Source organism: Platichthys flesus, chromosome 23, assembly GCF_949316205.1.
Source record: "Platichthys flesus chromosome 23, fPlaFle2.1, whole genome shotgun sequence".
Classification (NCBI taxonomy): domain Eukaryota; kingdom Metazoa; phylum Chordata; class Actinopteri; order Pleuronectiformes; family Pleuronectidae; genus Platichthys; species Platichthys flesus.
This window is the reverse complement of record NC_084967.1, coordinates 4,980,545-5,000,680: the sequence shown is the minus strand read 5'-3', so window position 1 is coordinate 5,000,680 and position 20,136 is coordinate 4,980,545. Positions and strand designations below refer to the sequence as shown.

Sequence of the window (20,136 nt, the reverse complement as noted above, 5' to 3'; positions counted from 1 at the left end):
TACAAATGAGACACCGAGGTTTAACATATATAACATCTCATTTAGAAACAGTCAGAGGCACGTTATCTTTATATTACAAATCTGTATGTATTTACAAAGAAGTGTGGGCGCTGGGTCAAAGGTCGCCGAAACTGTCTGCAGAACTGAATAAATTACAAAAGACAAATGTGCGCTTCTGATTCCGCCTACAGTTATAATGTAGTGATATAAAAAAGCCACAAATTACATTTCAAATTTGTGTAAAAATACAGTATCAAGCATTTCTTTGACATTGTTTTTGCATATTACAGCAAATGTTATGCGCAAACCTTTTCATTGACAGACCACAGTGTGATAAATGGCTGATTGGAGAAACGTCTGCACCACATAACCCCTGCGCTCACTCGCTGGGAATACTTTGGACGATGCATTCAATACAACTCAGAACTTGCAAAGACATGCATTACATAAAAATATATGTTTTTATGACAATTACTCAAGCTATTGAAGCTTGATAAAATATGAGTCAAAGGGTTTTCTGCTACTGGCAAATGCAAAAATTAATTTTCATTGATAAGGATCATTACATGGACATAACTCAGGGGATCAGTGAGTATCATTTTCTCAGATTTCATGACCTTATCATCTCGTTCTGATCTCTCCAGATGTGTCTTATGAAAAGCAGGAGGAGTCAAACCCGGCTGAATACACATAATAATGACAGGTGTGCATCTAACCTCTTCAGCCTTCAAAACTGAAACATAAGAAAAATGATATGCTGCACAGTCAGAGGAAAGCTCAGAAATCCAGTCAATATAAAATGCATTTTACTGTAATAAGGTAATAAACGCCCAGAAGGCAATATTGTTCAGGAATAAAAAGCATGTATTGCTTTCCACAATTTAAGGAGGATGGTAGTGAACTATTCCTTGGTTCTTGCGCTGCTCCGCGTTCGCAGCAAGGCACTAACACAGTGAGAGGTTGAATTCCCACAGGAGACATTCGTGTTGCAATCGTATTACAGGCATAGGGTAACGGCACAAGCTGTCGAGCATGTGTATGTTCAAAGTGTGACAGGGAAGAAAAATCTGCTATAGTAAAGACATCGGTCTGATATCAGGAGACAGATTTCCAACTGAAAATGGAGATAGCACCTACAGACATCTATGGACTGTATGTGCTTTCAGTTTGTAGCTGAATATACACACGCTTTTTTCTCTATAGATACAAATCATATAGACTCTAATGAAAAGACACTGGGGACAGTAGAATAGCAGCCACATTAAAAACACCTTTTCATGCATTTATCTTCTTTCAGCACAGCACTCAGCTCTTCTTTAACACTGTAATCTCAGTGAAAATCACAAAAAAGAAGCATGTCCGTGGCCATTTGGCTTATTTCTACCAAAACGACTCCACAGAGGAAGGCATGAAGTGGCTCTAAAACACTTTCCAGGCATCTAGAAATATCATTCATCATTTTCCTAACATGAATCAATAAATCAGCTACAAATAACAATTCTTGATCAGCGCTGTAGTTTTTATGGATCTCCTCAGTGATTCGGTGAGAGCAGGATTGCCCTCATAGATTAATGGAGGGTAAAGAAAAGTTTTGCCCTGGAGGTCAGAGCTCCACCTAGTGGCCAGTTTCACGTCCTGCATTCATTTTGACACCAGCTCATGGATATATATTTATTTCTAATGTTTAAATCTAAGAATAGCATAGGGTTTTTCTCTCTCTCCTTTTCCTCTCCTCCTACCCTCCATCCATGCCCCCTCTAATCGGTCTAAGAAAGGGCTAAACGCTGAGTGAGACCATCCTCTCGGCACAACGTGTGCCATTCGCTTGTCAAATCCACACAGAAACATTTCTCTTCCTCTCTTTCTGTCTCTCACTGATTCATTCCCCTCTTCCTCCCACGTGGGCCCCATCATCACACCGGTGGTTATAAGATCCCGGTGACGTTCCTGGCCTCTGCCCAGGCTGGGAACTCGTTCAGGTTAAAGAGGGGAGCACCCCACGTGGATATGGCCAACATTACCACCGCCACGCCGATCAGGTTCACGCCGAAGCCTGCTTTCACCTGGAGGAGAAAAAGGGGGGAAAAAATGATGTAGAGACAAATACAAACAAAATCGAAATACTCTACAAACTGTCAGCTTTAAAAAGTATATTTCAGTTTGCAAAGAGTTAAGAAATGAAAGAGTTCCTCAACCTTCTGGTTACGTAAAGCGACTTTGACTCACTGTACCCTTGGGCCTTTGATGCTGCAGGTGCACAGAGAGCATGTGACTTTGTGTGTGTGTGTGTGTGTGTGTGTGTGTGTGTGTTTGTGTGTGTGTGTGTCGTACCATGTCGCTGATCTTCACGTGGCCGTAACTGAAGACGATGGCGTTGGGGGGGTTCCCGACTGGAAGCATGACCCCGAATGACACGCACATGGTGGACGGGATCAAAGTGTGCAGCGGGTTGATGCGCAGAGTCTCCGACTGGTACGAGGGAAGGGGGTAAGGGAGAATGAAGGGGGGGGGGGGGGGGGGGGTGGAGGAGAAAGAGACAATAAATGAATAAGAGCGATGAAAGGAGGAAAGAAAGGAGAGATATAAAATGAATTCTTATAAAGAGAAGGGAACACGTGCACATTACATTAGCTCAGCAGTGATCCACAAGGGGGAAGCAGATTCATCAGTGATGCTGTGATTTGATAATGACCCAGAGGAAATACTACAACATTTTGAAAAGAGCATGGCGGCCAAAAGCCTGTGGTTCCAACTCAAATGTAAATCCGACGAAAAACATCAAATATTATTTCTAAATGCTCAACAATCAAGGTAAAAGTTAGCAAACAATAACATGCATGTTATTCATTCATAATTTACACTGGACCTGTGTCACAACCCCACAAGTGCAATGATATTTTCATTCAAACGTTGCTAAAGGGCCTGTTCACACAAACGTGTATATATCAGTGGCGAACCATCCACTCTGGTTCACATCACTGGTTCAGAGGTGTCCTTGGGCAAGATACTGAACCCAAATGGCACCTTATGGCTTTGCCGATAGTGTATGACTGGTATGTGATGTTTGCACCCATTCCAGATTAGGTGCTCATCACAGTCACCTATAACAGCCTTCGATCAGTTGACCATTTTGCGTTTCTTTTCCGCCGTAGCACTCTTACTTTTCCTCAACCTGATATTTTGTCAAAGGCCCGTGGACAATGGCCGGTCCTTGTGTGTGTGAAGGAGTTTGTGTCTTACCAGCGCGGACAGGATGGGCAGGAAGACGGTGAGAGTTGCCGGGTTGGAGGCAAACTCAGTGACCGCCGACACCAGCAGGCAGGCCAGCAGGGTGACGGCCCAGGGAGGAAGGCCACTCATGGGCTCCAGCTGTCTGCCGATCCACACCGACAGGCCCGACACCTGCACACACACACACACACACACACACACACACACACAAAACACACACACACACAAAACACATGTGAGCACTCTCAAAGAATACAGCCGCTCTCAAACCCTCATGCAGCATTGTCTGACAGACAGTAACTGATCATATCAAGTTTCCGGTTATGTTATTTCTTCATTATAATCTCAGTTTAAAAATTTGACAACTGGAGCATGACATACAGATATGATGCACATGCCAGTCATATATATTTTATATGCAATTAAACCAAATAATTTAGACCTGAATCGAAATTTTTCACCTCGAAGCTTTCTCGACCTTCACAAGAAAACCTCAACTTAACCAATAGCCCAATTTAATCACCCTGTACTGTAACACCACGACAAACAGAAACCCAGTACCTTACAACCAGCGGCCAGTGCATAGCCTCCTCCCACCAGGATGACGATCTCCCACGGCATCAGTCTCTGAAAGTCCTTCCAGGTGATCATGGGAGCCAAAGGGTCCGACTCTGAATCATCCACTGATTGGTGAAACCACACACAAAGACACGCACACAAACACACATACACACACAAACACACACATAAACACAGTAGAAATGTCAGTGTCCTAGTTGTGATCTTACCAACTATTTTTCTCATTTTACAATGTTTTGTTTCGTTTTTTGTTTTGACTCTTTTCTCATCTGTAAAACTTTTAATTGTTCTATTTGTGTTCTAATATTCTCTGATCTTCAAATTGCTTTTCAGTGTTGCTTTCAACTTTGAAATACAACAGAAGTTTTCCAGCGGTTTTCAACCTGTTGTACACAGCAGGGACTGGAGCTGAACAGTTTTACTCTGACCTGGTGAACCTGGGTCATATACGTGCAATAAATTAACCCCGCAGAGCCTGGTAACACAAAGAGGGGCCTGTTGGGAGTCAGAGCTACTGGCTATTCATGATTCATGAAGCCCCAAAAAAACACAATCACAACATAAAGTTTTTCAATTCACCCCAAACATAGGCTATCGTGACAAATAGCATGTCCACCTGCCTGAGATTAGACAAACATCGTGCAGGTAAATCAAAAACGGACAAATGCATGAGTGAATGGTGCTGACCTGCGTTTCTACAGCAGGAGGAGGAGGAAGAGGAGGAGAAGGGTCGCCTGGCAGGGATGAGGAAGAGCAGGAAGCCAAGAAGGACAGACACTGTGGCATCGGTCCTGTAGCCTTTCCTGAGGGAGAGAAGCACAAATTAAAGTTAAATTATTGTCTTTCACAGTTTGAATAAGTCTAATACAGCTAAAATTTGCTTAGAAGCCCACACAGAATAAAAATGCTCCAAATAGGCTTCTCAATCAAAATAAACAGGCCAATTTCTGACCATTAGAAGATCTAAAGCTTTTCATAAACCTGAAAGTTATGAGTTCCATAATGACATTGAATACCAAAGAGGTGTGTTTTTTAGCGGCGTGCCGTCATCAAGATAATGACTATGTCTACGGGCATTTCTGTCTGTGTGACAGTGTGTGTTTACCTATTTGTTACTAACACACTGGACCACTGATCTCTGACTGGGAACTAACACGTGTAGGTGATAACAAGACCACTTCGCGGTGGTGTGCGCCCCAACATTACGGCCACTCACTTCTCAAAGAGAGACGTCCAGCCAGGCACGAAACCTGGTTCTCTGGTGAACCACAGCAGAGTCATCAGGATGAAGAAAACACCGGTCACCACCTCCGGGTAGCTGAGACACACACACACACACACACAGAAACCACAAAAAGACTGTGAGCAGCAATTACGTGAATGATAACGTCTGGGTGCGTGAGTAAGATATACACACGCTTTCAACGCTTGTGAGGAATAAGTCTTTACTTTCAGACGGCCCCTTGAATGAGTGAGAACCAGCCAATGTCCTTAAAGTGCATTGCCATGTGCACAATGTTATTTTTATAAACTGAAATGGAAACGATAAAGTAGCTTATTGGGCCTTAAAACATCTTTGGGGCTTAATGTCTTTTTATATCTTGAATTTCTCCCAGAAGTTCTGTAGCTGGTTCTCAGTTTGGTTTCCACTGCAGCCTGGCTGCAAATGACCCAGATGCAATAACAATTTACAACACAGGAGGCACACACAAACACAGAGAAACACTCGCACACACCTGATGGGTCCAAGTTTCGCGTACTCCTCGTGGATCCTCTTCTCCGACAGCATCTCTCTCCTGGTTTTGCGTTTCTTACTCAGCGAGCATGTTTCTCTGAAGCTGAACGCACAAGAACAACAAAATCAACTAGAGAGCAACGTGCAGCCACAGGACAACAAACAGTCTCCTGGTTCACCATTGTACAGACGGAGGGATTAACGTGAGGCTATAATGATACGATGGTAAGAAGTCAGACACACACACACACAATAATCACACATGAATATTAGAGGAACAACCTACATCACAGGATACACAGGTCTGCTTAACACACATCCAATACACACTCACTTGCAGCCAAGGAAGAGGAAGTGCAACCACAGCCAGGTGAGGACCAGCATGATGATGGCGATGGGGAAGCTGAAGATGAACCATGTTCCGAAGTTGATCGACTTTGCATCTGGATAACGGCTGGAGACACAGAGACAGTTAGTTTAGTTTAGTATATCTGTGTGTGTGTGTGTGTGTATTTCCTTGCCCTCTCGCCCTTCACAAACTGACGATCACATATATTTAGTTATTGATCGATGATGTTGGATCATGAAGGTCGACCTTCTGGTTACAGGACGACCTGCTTTACCTTCTGAGCCATAACCGAATTTGATAATCTGGGACAGGTCAAATTTGTATTTAAAAAAAGACTAAATAACCTTGCTTAGTATTATCAATTTTTAAAAAGCATTTTGAAAGAATGAAAAGGACAGAAGGCTGAATAAGAAAAGCTATATTATTCATAGAAATGTCCCAACTTTTTATGCACTGGTTAGTTACAGACAATCAGTTTAAACGGGCGGGGAAAGACTGTATTTACCATTAACTCCTGTCTGACAACCGCAAATCAGATTACAAATCCACTTACAACAATGCTTTCAACACTTCTGGACCTGCCTCCAGTGCTAAAGGTCCTGCTGGTATGTTACATAGAGCAAAAGCCGACGGGATTAAAGAATTCTTTCTACTGTTTCCCTGGCCTGAAGAACGAAGGGGCCCGAAGTAAATATCACGGAGCCTGTCATCTTGCACAGAATCCATTTTTTTGCAAAGGGAATTGGTCAACTGAAGTTTCTCGTGTCAGCAGCGACTGAAGAAAATCAAACCCTTCTCAAAAGAGAGGACCAAAGTTGGGGTCAAAGGAGGCTCTATAACTTTACATGTAACTTTATCAATCAAAGCTTTAAATCTCACAGGGGCACGAAGAGAAAAAGTCAGGAGATGATGAAAGTTAGTCCTCAAATCGATGCAACATAATCGTTTGTCAAAAATCCATGTGATTTACTTAAAGGGATGTTGATAAATGTCATATGTCATAACTAAAGTGGTGCACCATCCCACATTATCATCCACAGGTCAAAAATAAAACAAACCCAAAAATGGATTGAAATATTTAAAGGGTTGGATATTATAATGAGATGTAAATAGGCCAATATCCTCAATATTAAAACATGAGTTCTCTAGCTGGGCTCTGCTGATATTAACTTAGCTGGAGTACGGTAGCACCACATATAGTGTAGAAGGGGGAATGGGAACCACCAGGAAGAATATCTGGGACAAACTTGAGCATCCCTTTTTTTCCCTTTGGCTTGAGCAGCCCATAGATGCATTGTGAGCCCACTTTGATTGTGCACCAACCCACATATGGGGCATGCATTTCATTCCCTGTGAATGGGCTGGTGTCATGCAGGACTGAATTGCAGTACAGTAGCCAGTCGCTCTGTGTACCGCTTGTGCAGCTTTTTCTTTTTTTTAAACTTGAGCAGCCCATAGATGCAACGCCTGCTTCAATTATGCACTGGCCCACCCTCCTATGTACAGTAGCAGTGCGTGGGGGTGTTCTCATCCTGGGCTGATGTCCTGTGAAAGCAAAACTGAAGAGTGGTGCCGCTGCGTCGTTTGCAGTAGAAGTTGAGAAACATTCCTCTTTACAAGCGATTAATAATGGCCTTGCCCAAGCAACTAGAAAGGGCGGAGCCGAAATGGCAAGGGAGAAAAAAGCTGATGCCGCCTGCAACATGTATGAATATATTCAAGGTCAAAGGTTGTCTGTGTGTGCGTATGATGCTGGGGTCAAGTTCAGTTCTAAGACTCAGTAAGACCTGCTGCAGAGAAAGACTTGGACCGACTGACCTGAATATACACACAAACACACACACACACACAGCCTCATTTACCATGAAGGGACCTATTAAGACAAACTCAGGCAGTCTTTGCTCAAAAATTATGTCAAAAAGTTTGGTTCAGTGGATGATTCCACAAACACACACACACATACAGACAAAGCTCCACATGCACACTGAATCAAATCCTGACCTTTGTCCAACAAGCTGCGACATGAAGGAGGCCATTCTGCCAGGCTTAGAGCAGCGACCCGGAGGAAATCTGCTCCATCAGCCCTGCAGAGGCTGATTAGTTTGATCTCGGACCCCATGCGCCAAACACCCCAACCCGCCACACACACACACACACATACACACACACACACACAGACTCCACTAACATGAAGTGCGCAGCAGCCTAGAAATCACTCACAATGTAAATATGCTTATAAATTGATGGTGTCTCAGAGCGTTCCTGAGCTGATACAGGACCAAAAATATCTTCCCAATCCCAGAACAGATTTTAAAGCTACTTTATCGTCTTATTTCACAACTTCAGTGTGTGTGTGTGTGTGCGTGTGTGTGTGTGTGTGTGTGTGTGTGTGTGTGTGAGTGTGTGTGTGCTTATTTGTGCGTGTGTGCACATGTACCAACTTGTTAAACTGCTCGGCAAAGATGAGGTTGCTGGACGTGCCAGTGATGGTGATGAGTCCTCCGATGGTCGCGGCATAGGTGATGCTGAGCGACAGGCATTTACAGATCATGTGATCCCTCTTGGTGGGATACTGGGAGTCTCTCCTGGTCTTCACCCGCTTCACGTTTGGGATTTCGATCGCAATCTAAGACAGAGGTGAGATCGACGGTAAACAGCAAGAGAAGGAGAGTTTCTTGGTTCCAGCAGCTCTACAGTCACATATCTGCCTCTTCAACCTCCAAGAAAATGTTCCTCACCTGCGGCAGGTGTCCATTGGTGTGTTGGATGAAGTCCTGGTTGGAGACTGGCATCAGACCCAAACCATTTACGTCCCCAGTCTGTACCTGAGAACACGAGGATTTACATATAGCTCATGGATGTAACTGTTCTGATGCTAATTATTTGAGTGATTTCTACTTAGCACAAACAAAACTGAAGCCTAACCGCTACATCGGCTGATCATGCATCATTTGATCAGTTTGGATATTGACCGATCATAGATATCTGGGTATTTGTATAAACAATGTCATATAAAAACTTTTTTTAACAGGTCATGAGGCAGAAAAAGATGACTGGGGTAATTGAGTACAAGTCTCACCTCTGTTAGTGTAGAAAGCTCCCGTTTGGTGCAGTCACTGCTGGAGAGAGAGGACAAATAATGGTTTTATGAATTAACAAGCGACAAATCAGAAATCATGTGGTAATGTTAGGGTTAGGGTTAGGGCCGCTCTCTTTAACATTGTGAGATAGGGAGGTTTGTGCAAGATAATCATTGATGGATGTTGATGAATAATAATCAGACATGTGTATGCGTGTTTACAATTTGGTGCAGATCCAATTTGAAATGATTTTAAATGTGATGCTCAGTGGCCTTTGATTGATATCACAATTTAGGGAATTGAAAAAAAACATAGATTGCCAGACACCCAATGCACCAGTATGTGTCCAGACAAATAAACAAACACAACACGGACCTGTCGTTGCGGTAGAGCAGCTCCAACTGGTTCTTATTCAGGTTCTCTTGTTTGTCTGAAACAGCTGTGGACAGCATTTATTATTATTAACAGTGTAACAGGGGAACAGTTATAACAGGTGTAACACTGAATTTAAAAAAGGTTTTCACAGAATATGTATGGATCCACAGTCTGTTTCCACATTTCAGTTTTTTCTCTTTGAATGCGACAATCAAATATAAACAGTATCAAGTGCATGTGGGTGCAGACGATTCTGTAAGCATGTGTTTAAAACAACTTGTATGTAAAAAAACTACGTACCGCCGTCATCAGCAGTTTCGGAGTCCTCGTGACTGTCGGCCAGACCGGTGCAGATGAGCTGCTGCAGGACGGCCTCAGCTATGGGCATCACCATGGCTGTGGTGGACGTGTTGCTGAGCCACATAGACAGAAACACTGTGCAGCACATGAAGCCCAGCACCAACCTGGAGGAGAGAAGAAAGAGGGACGTTGAAGGGTGTGTGTGTGTGTGTGTGTGTGTGTGTGTGTTTGGACTATTTCCAGAACCAGTATAAGCTTTAGGGAGTAAGGTCAGCCCTTTCTTCTTTGACCTAAATCTTACGACAGGAACAAGTGTGTATGTGAAATCGGCCGCTGTGCTGAGCGCATGAAAGGTGTGTGAGTTGCTCACATGCCAGGCTTGGCCCCCGCGACCATCACCATGCGCAGGGCGATGCGTTTGTGCAGGTTCCACTTCTCGATGGAGGCTGCCAGGCAGATGACTCCCATCAGCAGCAGGGTGGTGTCTTTACAGTACTCAGCTGCCACCTGAACACACACACACACACACACACAGATTCAAATCTTTTAATTTCACAATAAAAACCTGCCTTTTCAAAATATAAAAAAGTTAAAAACTGTTGATTCAGGGGAAAAAGGATCTAACGAGACTCTTCCCCCACTTCCCTACTTCATCCCCTCCTTGGTCTGGATCAACACTTACAGTTTGCCAGTTGTTCTTTTTAATCAGCTCTACTTCCCACCCGTAGGGTTCACAGCCTCAAAGCCTTGTGTAAGCCTGCATCTCCTCACCTCTCACCCAAAACTCTGCCGCACCTTCTCCTCCTTGTGTTGCTCCATAGAAACAACACAGAAAGAAGTAAAGTAGAAGAAGTAGCTAGTTCTGGCACCGAGCTGTTAAATATCATCCCTTGGATGATTTGAAAGGGATTTTTATGATGTACATGTAAGAAGCTGAAATACGTTGTACTTCTGCTTATCAATACTAACGCAGTGAGGATTGAGTCTTCTGTAGCGGCCGCAGGTTCATTTCAGACTAAGACCATAGTGCCCAGAACCTCTTTAAAGAATTAATAAGAAATCATTTAAATTAATTGAATCATCCAACCAAATGCTAGCTACATTTCAGAATTGAACTTAGATAGGATGAATTGTTTCAAAGTTCTAAGAGCTGCTCTGCGATGAGAATATGTATGAAGCAGTTGATCGCTCGCTCACTGTTTACTAATGTGAGCTTTAGAGGTGAGCCATTAGCCAGAAGAGCCAGTTAATCAGTTCTCATTTACATTCAAGAAACTTCAGAAACTTGATACTTCAGGAAATTGCTGTAAATCAAATAGTCTTGGTAATCAACCATTAAAATGTCTTCTCTTAGAGGATTTGAAAGAGATTTAATGATGTCCATATGGCTGCTGGTAACACTTATTCTCTTGATTAATGGGAAAATCTAAATCTCACAATTATCCCAGAACCAATGATGGAAAATTAGAATTCAACAGAACTGCTGCTAATAAAGACAATCAATGTATGATCTGACATGATCATACAGTATAACTAAATACAAAGAACAAAGAAAGAATTTCACAATATATCCACTGATCTGTGAGTCAACAGTCAATAAGGAATAACTTAAATATGCATGTTACTGAATAAGAAAGTCTGCATGGATATAGGACATATAATTGGAACTTCATGGACTATTTAAGAAAATAGAGTTTAAAGTGATCAGCACTTGAAGTGAACACATGAGTGACATCTGAGTAAATCTTCACCAGAAGATTCTATCGCCAGTAGAAGTAAAGGTTGATAATGAAGTAAGTCTAGGACTGTGGTTGTATATACCGTACATAGTAATGCTCAACACAGGCATCCTGCCAGTGGCCACTAGTGGGTTGAAGTAGGGGCTATTAGGGGAGACTGGAAAGCACCATAACAGACTGGAAATGTTGCATAAAGCTCTCTGCTGGCGTATTTGTGGACCACCATCACATGAGGCTTAACAGCATTCGTTCACAGGCTGCTTTGTCACTGTTTGTCAATGCGATTTGGTCACATGACTCACTGTTTTTATGTAAAGCTGACGAGAGCGGTGAAGACGATGCCGAGGGCTGCGTTTAATTGAGAGGAAACGGAGACTGTGTCAACCAATCAAATCTCACAGGGGCGGAGCATCCGAACGCGCCGGGCAGTGGTGATGGCCTGAAAAAGTGTGAATGGCCGGGTGTCGGCACATGTGAATGCAGAAAGCCGAGAATAAGAACACTGATTGATGATGGTATTAGCGATGATAAGATTCAATTGCCACCTGGTAGCTGCCTGCAGCATATTTCATAAGTCCAGCCTCCTCCATGTTAATGAAAAGAACGTGGATCAAACTATAAAGTCAGTGCTATAAAAACAGCTGAGACTCACTCTTGAGTCGAGTGTGTGTATCAACTGGACAGAAGCAGGAACAATGAGTTAGCTACACCCAAACTTTGTAGTTAAATTCTGCCCCCTATATGTTTGGAGTATAAATGCATCATTAAGCACATGCTGCCCCTTTAAAAGCCCACAGAAACATGCATCTGGATCAAGACTCACTTCAAAACACTAGAAGGCCTTTTATCCATAATTCCTTCTAATCTGGAATTACTGTACATCCACATATACAGCAAATATGATCAGCTGACTCTTAAAAACAACACAGTAACACATTGTAAGAACTGGATATCCCGGCATTCATCAGCAGCCAGCAATCGTTGTTAAGCCCGACAGTTTATCGCCTGGCATAAATAACACAAGTGTTTCACTCACTCTTCCCTCTACAAGGGACAAAGGTTAACACACTGTTATATTTACAGTCTTTGCTTGTTTAACAATTAGAGAAAAACTAAGCTCCTTAGTTTTTCTCGGGAATGGGTTTCCTGAGGTATCAAAACAGCTCTGCAACATTTCAGTGGAGCAGTTCTAGAAACGCATGTAAACATATAGATTTCATCATACGTTTATTCAGATGAAGGCCAGCAGACTTTATTATTGGGGACAAATACACACGGATGACACTAAAAGTAAAACGATTTGACTTTTACCAGATTGTTCCTGAATTTGGGTTGAAGCAATCAGAATGTGTTGTTTTCATGGTTGTCTTTAATCACACGGATTCCCTGGGGCACAGTTATCAGTGGCTACCTCTTATAATTCAATTCAACTTTGCCTTTTAGGCAACAGGTCATGTTTACCCAAGATTTCCAGGCCAGCATCTACTGCAGCCCTGACAGGTTTTATTTCAGCTGCTGGAATCCTCCTCCATAATTGGGAAAATCTAAATAGACCTGAATGTAGATGACATGTTAAGCTATTGACAGAGAATGTGTCTTTTGAGCTTGTGATTGTCAAATTGCACAACTGCAAGGAATCATATCCACTGGTGTGGAATATGTTTTTTTGTGTTTTACTAATTATTTAATATTTTAAACAGATATTTATTTGTCTTATGTATACATATTTAAACATATATATGAAGAATCACTTATTTGCTTCTACAAGGAGTGTACGATTTTTGTTGTTCATTTTGTTTATGTTTTAAAAGTTTAAAAAACACTCATAAGGTTTAATTATTTAGTTTAGTCTCTCTGACAATCGAACGCTATTTTATTTACTTAGTTCTAGACCTGTCTGCCTTTGTACCTGTGGTCTATGAGTGAAGTTCTCATGGAAAGCTGAAGACAGTTGACTACAACTCACCTCGCTGGACTTCAGGACCCCGAAGAGAGGGTAGAGGAAGGCTGGGACCAGGGCGGCAGCGCCCAAGGGAACGGCCTCGGACACCCAGTAGACCGCTGTCACCATCAGCACGTACGCGCAACAGGCCTCCTGCAGGCGGGGACATGAACATTGTAACGTCAGAAGAGACACAGGATCATGCTTCTTTATCACACCTCCACACCACAGCAGAGCTAGGCTACACAAGCACACACACCCATACACACACTCTCTCTAACATATACGTACACAAGCACCAGAACCTATGTTTCTATTAATCTGGTTATGGTTATGTAATATCAACATACCAGTCGCTCATGCCGCTCTTTTGCAACACCAGCGGGCTTAGTGACAGGCTCCCCAGCTTTAAAAAACAATCTCGTGACATTGGTTAAGACCTCATGAAAATTCTCATTAATCATTACAAAAATTAAAGCCTCAAAATCAAGCCTCTTCCAGAGACTCCACACGCTCCAGCCCCTAACACTCAATTTCAATTCCAAGCCAACATTTAGGGAGTGTGTCCCTCGTACCATGTTTCCACCACGGCTTTATCACAGTCTGTTAACGTAAAACAAGCAGTGCATGCATGCTGTGTGATCTTGTAGCGCTTTTACATCAGATAAAACATTCAGTTTAACATTCAGTTTAATATCTTGCAGTAACAGGTCAGTTTATCTGTAATTAATAATCCCAGAGGGGGGGATAAGCTGCAGGGTTACAGCACAAAACGTGTCCGGACCTGTTCAGAGCAATTCAAGCCATAGACTCACTAACCGGTGACTCTAACAAGATAAATAACCTGCTAACTGTGTTACATGACCTCGATTAAATAAATTGCATCTTTGCAGGTGAGAGCAGTTCAAAGAGCTTGTCATGTGATTGACTGTATGATAATAAGACTAAACCAGGGAATTGGGAAACCTCTTTATGTAAATAAGACAGTGCTGATCACCACAACAACAATATAGACTTAAAGATAATCTATCCCTGAATTAGATTGTACCAAGTTTTATTTGGACATTATTTTTGTATAAATAAATGATGATTGTATTTTTATTGCGTATCAACGGACCAAAACTTTATGCGTATACAGAAGTCGTTGACCCCAAAATATCAGCATTTGTTGAATGCACGCAATATATCCACACTGGATGTTAGCAATTATTAGCTTAGCTGTGGCTCGACTTCCTTGTCATCCATAGTCACCGCTTCTGCATTTCTATCTCAGATCTTAAAAAGCAAATACCAGCTGAACTCTGCAGCAAATGTACAGTCTGTGACACATGAACACCAACTGAAACTACAGAGATAGAAGAAGAAAGCTGAATTTACAAAAAGTATAATACATGATACTTCGATGAAGACTGATCACTTGGCACTAGTTTGGTTTAATGGTACAGGTTATACTCCTGAAATCACAACCTGTGGATTTCACTTGGCAAGAGGGACATGGTGTTTCCCAGCATTTAGCACTGCTGGATTAGACTGAGGGCAGAACAAGGTGTTTTTTGTTTAAAATCAAAGAGGACCTCGCCAAGGAAGATGTCATTTAAATCCTGTCACAACAAACAACTTTATAAAGAGAAGAAATATGTATGTATGTTTTTGCTCGACAGCTACCACCCTCCCTTTGTCTCCTTCCATTTGGTTAACAAGAGTTTCAATCTGTCTGTCTCCTTCACATTCAGGAACCATGAGGTCTGAGGACGCCGCATGATAACGGGATTAACACACAGATAGGCGTTTGCTTATTGATCAGTCATGGAGACGGAGAAGAATGGAAAGAGGAAGAGAAAGGTGGCACCAGGTAGGAAAGAACAAATAGACAGATTAATGGAGACCAACGTGGATGAATAAATAAACACATAGGGACAAAGACACACCAGCAAAGATGATCGGATTCAGTAGTCACTGATCATTGATTATTGGTCTCTGTCTATCAGAAGACAGTTAACACACACAAAGGTCCTTAAACATTCATCTGTGCTTCGTTTTCGGTCTTTAGTTCAAACTGCTGAGTGAGCAGAGACGCAGGTATCACAGAGTCACTGATGCAACCTAACTGATAACCTGTCGTGTCAGGGGGTGGACGTCAATACATGCTGGTCCTATATTGGAAAGAGAGAGGCAGGGAAACATGGGACGTAACCAGTATTCTTAACAACTTTTGGTCCTCTTTAAGAGTATTTCTCCTCCAGAGTTGATCATTATTCATTTTGACGTAAGAGAAACAAAGGTGTAACCGCAGATCACTGTTGAAGTCAATGGCATTTCGAGGCAAACAGTGAAGGACAGAGAGGAAACAGTTGATGTGACAAGCATGAAACTGGAGGATGTTTTTGTTAGATGTAGGTAAAGGTCACTTGACTTTCTAAAGGCTGCAGAAGAATGTGCTGCTACAGAGACTGAATGTGTCAATGGATCTTAACATAAAATTGTACACTATGTGACTCTATTGGTACTGATGTCCTGTATGAGTAAGTGGGAGACCCTATAAAAGGTACACATACACAGCTCTGACCTAACAGCATTAGCGTTCTATAGTAATACTACTGTCTACAAAATTACTGTTTTATGCTTGTAGTCGTGTTAGCTACCACCAGAATTAGGCTTTAAAGAGCAACATCCAATTTTCTCGAGAAAACATGAATGTAATCTACTTTGACTGTTTAGTTTGGTCCACTTCCCATCCACTTACATGGAGGAGGCAGGGTTTACGACCTATACAACTGTCAGCCACCAGGAGGTTGCTTCACTTTTGGCGAGCTGTCATGTCGTCCATCTTAATATAGAATAGAATAGAATAGAATCCTTTTATTGTCATTGCACAGTGTACAACAAAATTTAGTAATCTATGAGTCTACGATTTGAGCTGATTTAGCATCTGCTCACCGAACTATAAAGTGTGTTTACATAATCTCATCAGCATCTGTGTCTCTGTCGTGAGCTCGGCTGCCAAATATTTGACAATGTGAACTGAATGAGAACCCTCCAGTTTTCCATTGTGATGGATTTGTGTCATCACGAGGGTCCACAGCTCACTCAGCTGAGAGGGAACCTTTCTTTGACACTTTGTCTTTGCTGACAGGCCAGTTTCTGTCTCAGCATGCAACAGAAGCCCATTGATTGTCTCATCAGCTCCCAGTTATCTGTGGTCCGCTTAGGATATGGAGATGATTGGTATTAAGAAGAAACACACAGTGGTTTGAAACCTCCTGATAGGTCAATTAGGTCAAATAAAAGAAACAATCAGCAAAGAAGTAAGTAACTATTTAAACTGTCAGATAACACACACATACACAATCTCTGTCGTAGACAGCAACATCAACCTAAATTCTAAACTTTGTTACCTAGTGGATCCTTAAAATATTTCATGTCGAAACGAAGCTGGATAGACATACTTAGCAAATCTTCTATTTTAATGATCTGCGTCATTCTGTCTGTGTTTAAGACGTTGCCACAGATGTGTGTCGGACTCCAGTCCCTCTTTAACCTGGAGAAGGTCCCTGTGCTGTGGCAAACATCCTGCCTGGTTCCTGTTCCAAAGAGGCCAGGCCAGTACTGTTTACTTGACACATCGTGAAGGAGTTTGACCGACTGCTCCTGGATGCAAAATTTACTGGTCAAACCTCCTCCTGAGCCATAGTGTTGGGCCACATGGGATCTGAACTGAATTTGTTGACTGGACATTAAACAAGACAAGGTCTACATGCGTACTTTAATAACTTTACTAACATGTTTATGTTAAGCAGGAATAATGATTACCATGTTTGGAAGGTTAGCCTGCTAACATTTGATGATGACAACTACTACACACTAAGTACAGCTGAGGTTGATGTGGATGCCATGAGTTTTGCAGGACTTATAGTAAACACTGAAATTTGTACATGAATGTCTGCACCAAAGATTGTGACAATCCGTCCAAAAGTTGTGGAGTTATGGAGTAAAATCCATTCAGCATTATCTACCATTGGTCCTGTCTCTACCTCTGTCCATGACCTGGCCTGACTGCACCCAGCAGATGTTCTGTCCTGCTGCAGCTGGACACAGTACCAGTCCACACACACACTCGCGCACACACACACACACACACACACACACACACACACACAGGCGCAGTGTCACTCTGAACCCCTGTCACATTCCTGACACTGTCTGGGGTCCCTGGTGTCGTAAGAACGCCACGTGGGGCCAAAATCCAGCATGGCGGTGGGTTGATTATATAACTTAATTGCTTGGATTGTTTCTTTATTTTTCTTTGTAGTGAGCTTTTGTTCTTTTGCTGTTTTTTCTCCCCCCCCCCCCCCCCTTGGCCCCATCCTGTGCCGCCTACTCCTGCCAAACATCCACCAGTCCTGACATAACAGCAAGGCTTCTGGACAACACTGCTGATTGGCCGGCGGACGACTAGCGAGCACACGACACTTGCTTAGAATTAATGTTATGAGAAACACAAACACCTACGACTCATATAACACATCATCACACTCCTCTCAGCACTAATACCATTGTTACAAGTGGTTAAGCTAATAACAGTGGTAAAGTTAATGTGTGTTTTAGGTGACTGTATTATTAACCAAATATAACCAAAACAAAAAACATGTATGTGTTAATCCAAACTGGCATCATTATGTGGTGAGATAATTTTTAATTGACAGAAACTGGGAAAGAGATGATTTGCTGATTCGTTCGAGCACTTCCATTATGATTTAGCGACCACAAGACAAATTGATTTAGATGTAAATATAAGATATATACATTCCTGGATCTCCTTATTTAGCATCTGTGATGGAGAGCGGGAACCTAGCGCCCATTTTGTGTTGATAGTCAATAAAGTCACGAGCTGTAATGGGCCAGTTTTCCAGGACACATTTTAGAGCAACTCTTGATGTTGAGTCAGAAACTGAACATGATTATAACAAATCTATTCAAACACAATCACGTTTATTAACATATAAATATATATATATATTTTAAAGTGGAAATTTATAGATGCTATGGATGTTTTATTTATTAGAGCATGAACTGTCAATGTGAGAGAGAAGGTTTTTCAAAAGACGAGTATATTTATATTATTTATATTTTTTCCTTTCTGCTGCATTGAATAACGCAGTCTGGTTGTTTTTGGAAAACACAAAAGAGAGAAACATTCATTCATACCACTAACTGACAAATATTTGTTACATTTTTGCTTCACTTTGCACAAACTGAGCTGTTGTAGGAGATGTCATTTCCATCAACTATTGTTTGTGTTTGGAAAAGGATCATTTTCAGATTGAATATATCTTCTTCCAGGTAGTTTAAGGGGTCATTGAGGTTTCAGGAAATAACACGAGAGCAGTGGCAATCGCCCTCTGCGTTTTTCAATGCTTGTCTGGTGTTTGTTCTTCCAGAGAGACAGATGCCTGGTTGTGACTTGAATGTAATTGTAATTCATGAAAGGCACAGACTGTGGACTGCAGACTTTGGAGGACAACATCCTGAAAAAGACTGTTTTTTTGGGGGGGGGCGTTGCTTCTCACGGTGCCAGAAAACATATCCTTGGTAAAGTTAGTCTCAAAAGCTTAGCAACTTGTTCATAGGAAATTATTAGGAGGAGACCGACTGCAAATGAGACGAATCACAACACAGTCAGAGCCACTCAAAATGATCCTGTGGCCTGTTTTAAAATCCTGTCAACACCACCACCCCCGAACCAACTCCATGACAACATTTTCCTCAACAGGCGGTTTGTCCTCACAGACGAGGCAGCAGCTCTGTGACTTGACAACCCTCTGAATCACGTTTCATTTCAAAAAGGTGAATGCCTGATCCACAGATTGGGTTTGTGCAGACTGAGATAAGCCTCTTGTTTTCTGAGCTGGTTCATCTGTCTGCGGAAACTTTCCAGAAGCAAACACAAGCTACTACAACACACAACTTTTAACTTCCTGTCCTTTTGGGCAGAACACTCATCTCCATCTGATCAACATGTCGTGACATCTCCTCTCCACAGGCACGGGCACTCACACACACACACACACACACACACACACACACACACACACACACACATAGATACACAAACACTTATCTATGATTGGAAGGGCTCGAGAACAAGCATTCATCTAAACAAGAGACAGTGTGCCTTTTGACTGATTCCCTCTCTCTGCCTCTCACTCAACCACAAACACACACACAAACACACGCACCAACACAATGACACAATCCCATCAGGACACTGCAGCCATTAGCAGCAAACAGGGGAGATATCAACACATGAGCTGGAGGTTTTTTTTACAGCTGTATCGGATTGTTTTCTAGGTATCTATTTGACTTTAACTGTTTTTATAAAGACTAACTTAATTACTTAATAATCTAATTAAGAGTATCAATAAATAATTTTGAACAGTTTTGAAGTTGTTTGCAATGTATACCTCTTTTAGTATGTGTCATATCACTGTAGTATCTTTACTGTCTTTCTGGAACAATAATTATATTTCAGTGTTTCAAGTGAGCTTGTCTATACAAATTTGGTCTATGCTTTTCTGGAAGAAGATAAGAAGTTGCTGTTCTCTTTGTGTGCCTATAATAACATTATATATATATCATGATAATACAGAGTCCTTATTTGTTCTCATTTTGCTGTACTCACGCTGGTGGGGTGGATGAGCGGCAGCGGGAGCAGGGACAGCGGGATGAGCACCACCAGGATCAGCTTCCTCGCCCTCCACAGCTTCCTGAACAGATCCATCCTGGCGGCGGCCTCTAGCCTCATGGGT

The 20,136-nt window shown here is 42.1% G+C and overlaps 1 protein-coding gene across 1 annotated transcript; it reads right to left on the bottom strand.

Annotated features, from left to right (window-relative positions):
• Positions 1-14: 14 nt before the first annotated feature.
• Positions 15-20,136, bottom strand: slc13a4 (solute carrier family 13 member 4). The gene is made up of 16 exons (XM_062382978.1): positions 20,010-20,136; positions 13,355-13,483; positions 10,020-10,156; positions 9,650-9,813; positions 9,350-9,413; positions 8,974-9,013; positions 8,633-8,719; positions 8,336-8,520; positions 5,880-5,999; positions 5,547-5,648; positions 5,027-5,128; positions 4,498-4,613; positions 3,793-3,914; positions 3,241-3,402; positions 2,332-2,469; positions 15-2,063 (listed from the first exon to the last, which is right to left on the bottom strand). Exons 1-16 carry the CDS (start codon positions 20,130-20,132, stop codon positions 1,926-1,928), a joined length of 1,929 nt encoding a protein of 642 aa, XP_062238962.1. The 5' UTR covers positions 20,133-20,136; the 3' UTR covers positions 15-1,925.

What these genes read in the sequence shown, in the direction of transcription:
- slc13a4 (XM_062382978.1), bottom strand. Translation starts at nt 20,132, where the DNA reads ATGAGGCTAGAGGCCGCCGCCAGGATGGATCTGTTCAGGAAGCTGTGG. An exon ending in CTGCTCTACCGCAACGACAG is followed by an intron (nt 9,014 to 9,349) that starts GTCCGTGTTGTG and finishes CTCTCTCTCCAG; the next exon opens with CAGTGACTGCACCAAACGGG. An exon ending in CTCCTGCTGTAGAAACGCAG is followed by an intron (nt 3,915 to 4,497) that starts GTCAGCACCATT and finishes TTCACCAATCAG; the next exon opens with TGGATGATTCAGAGTCGGAC.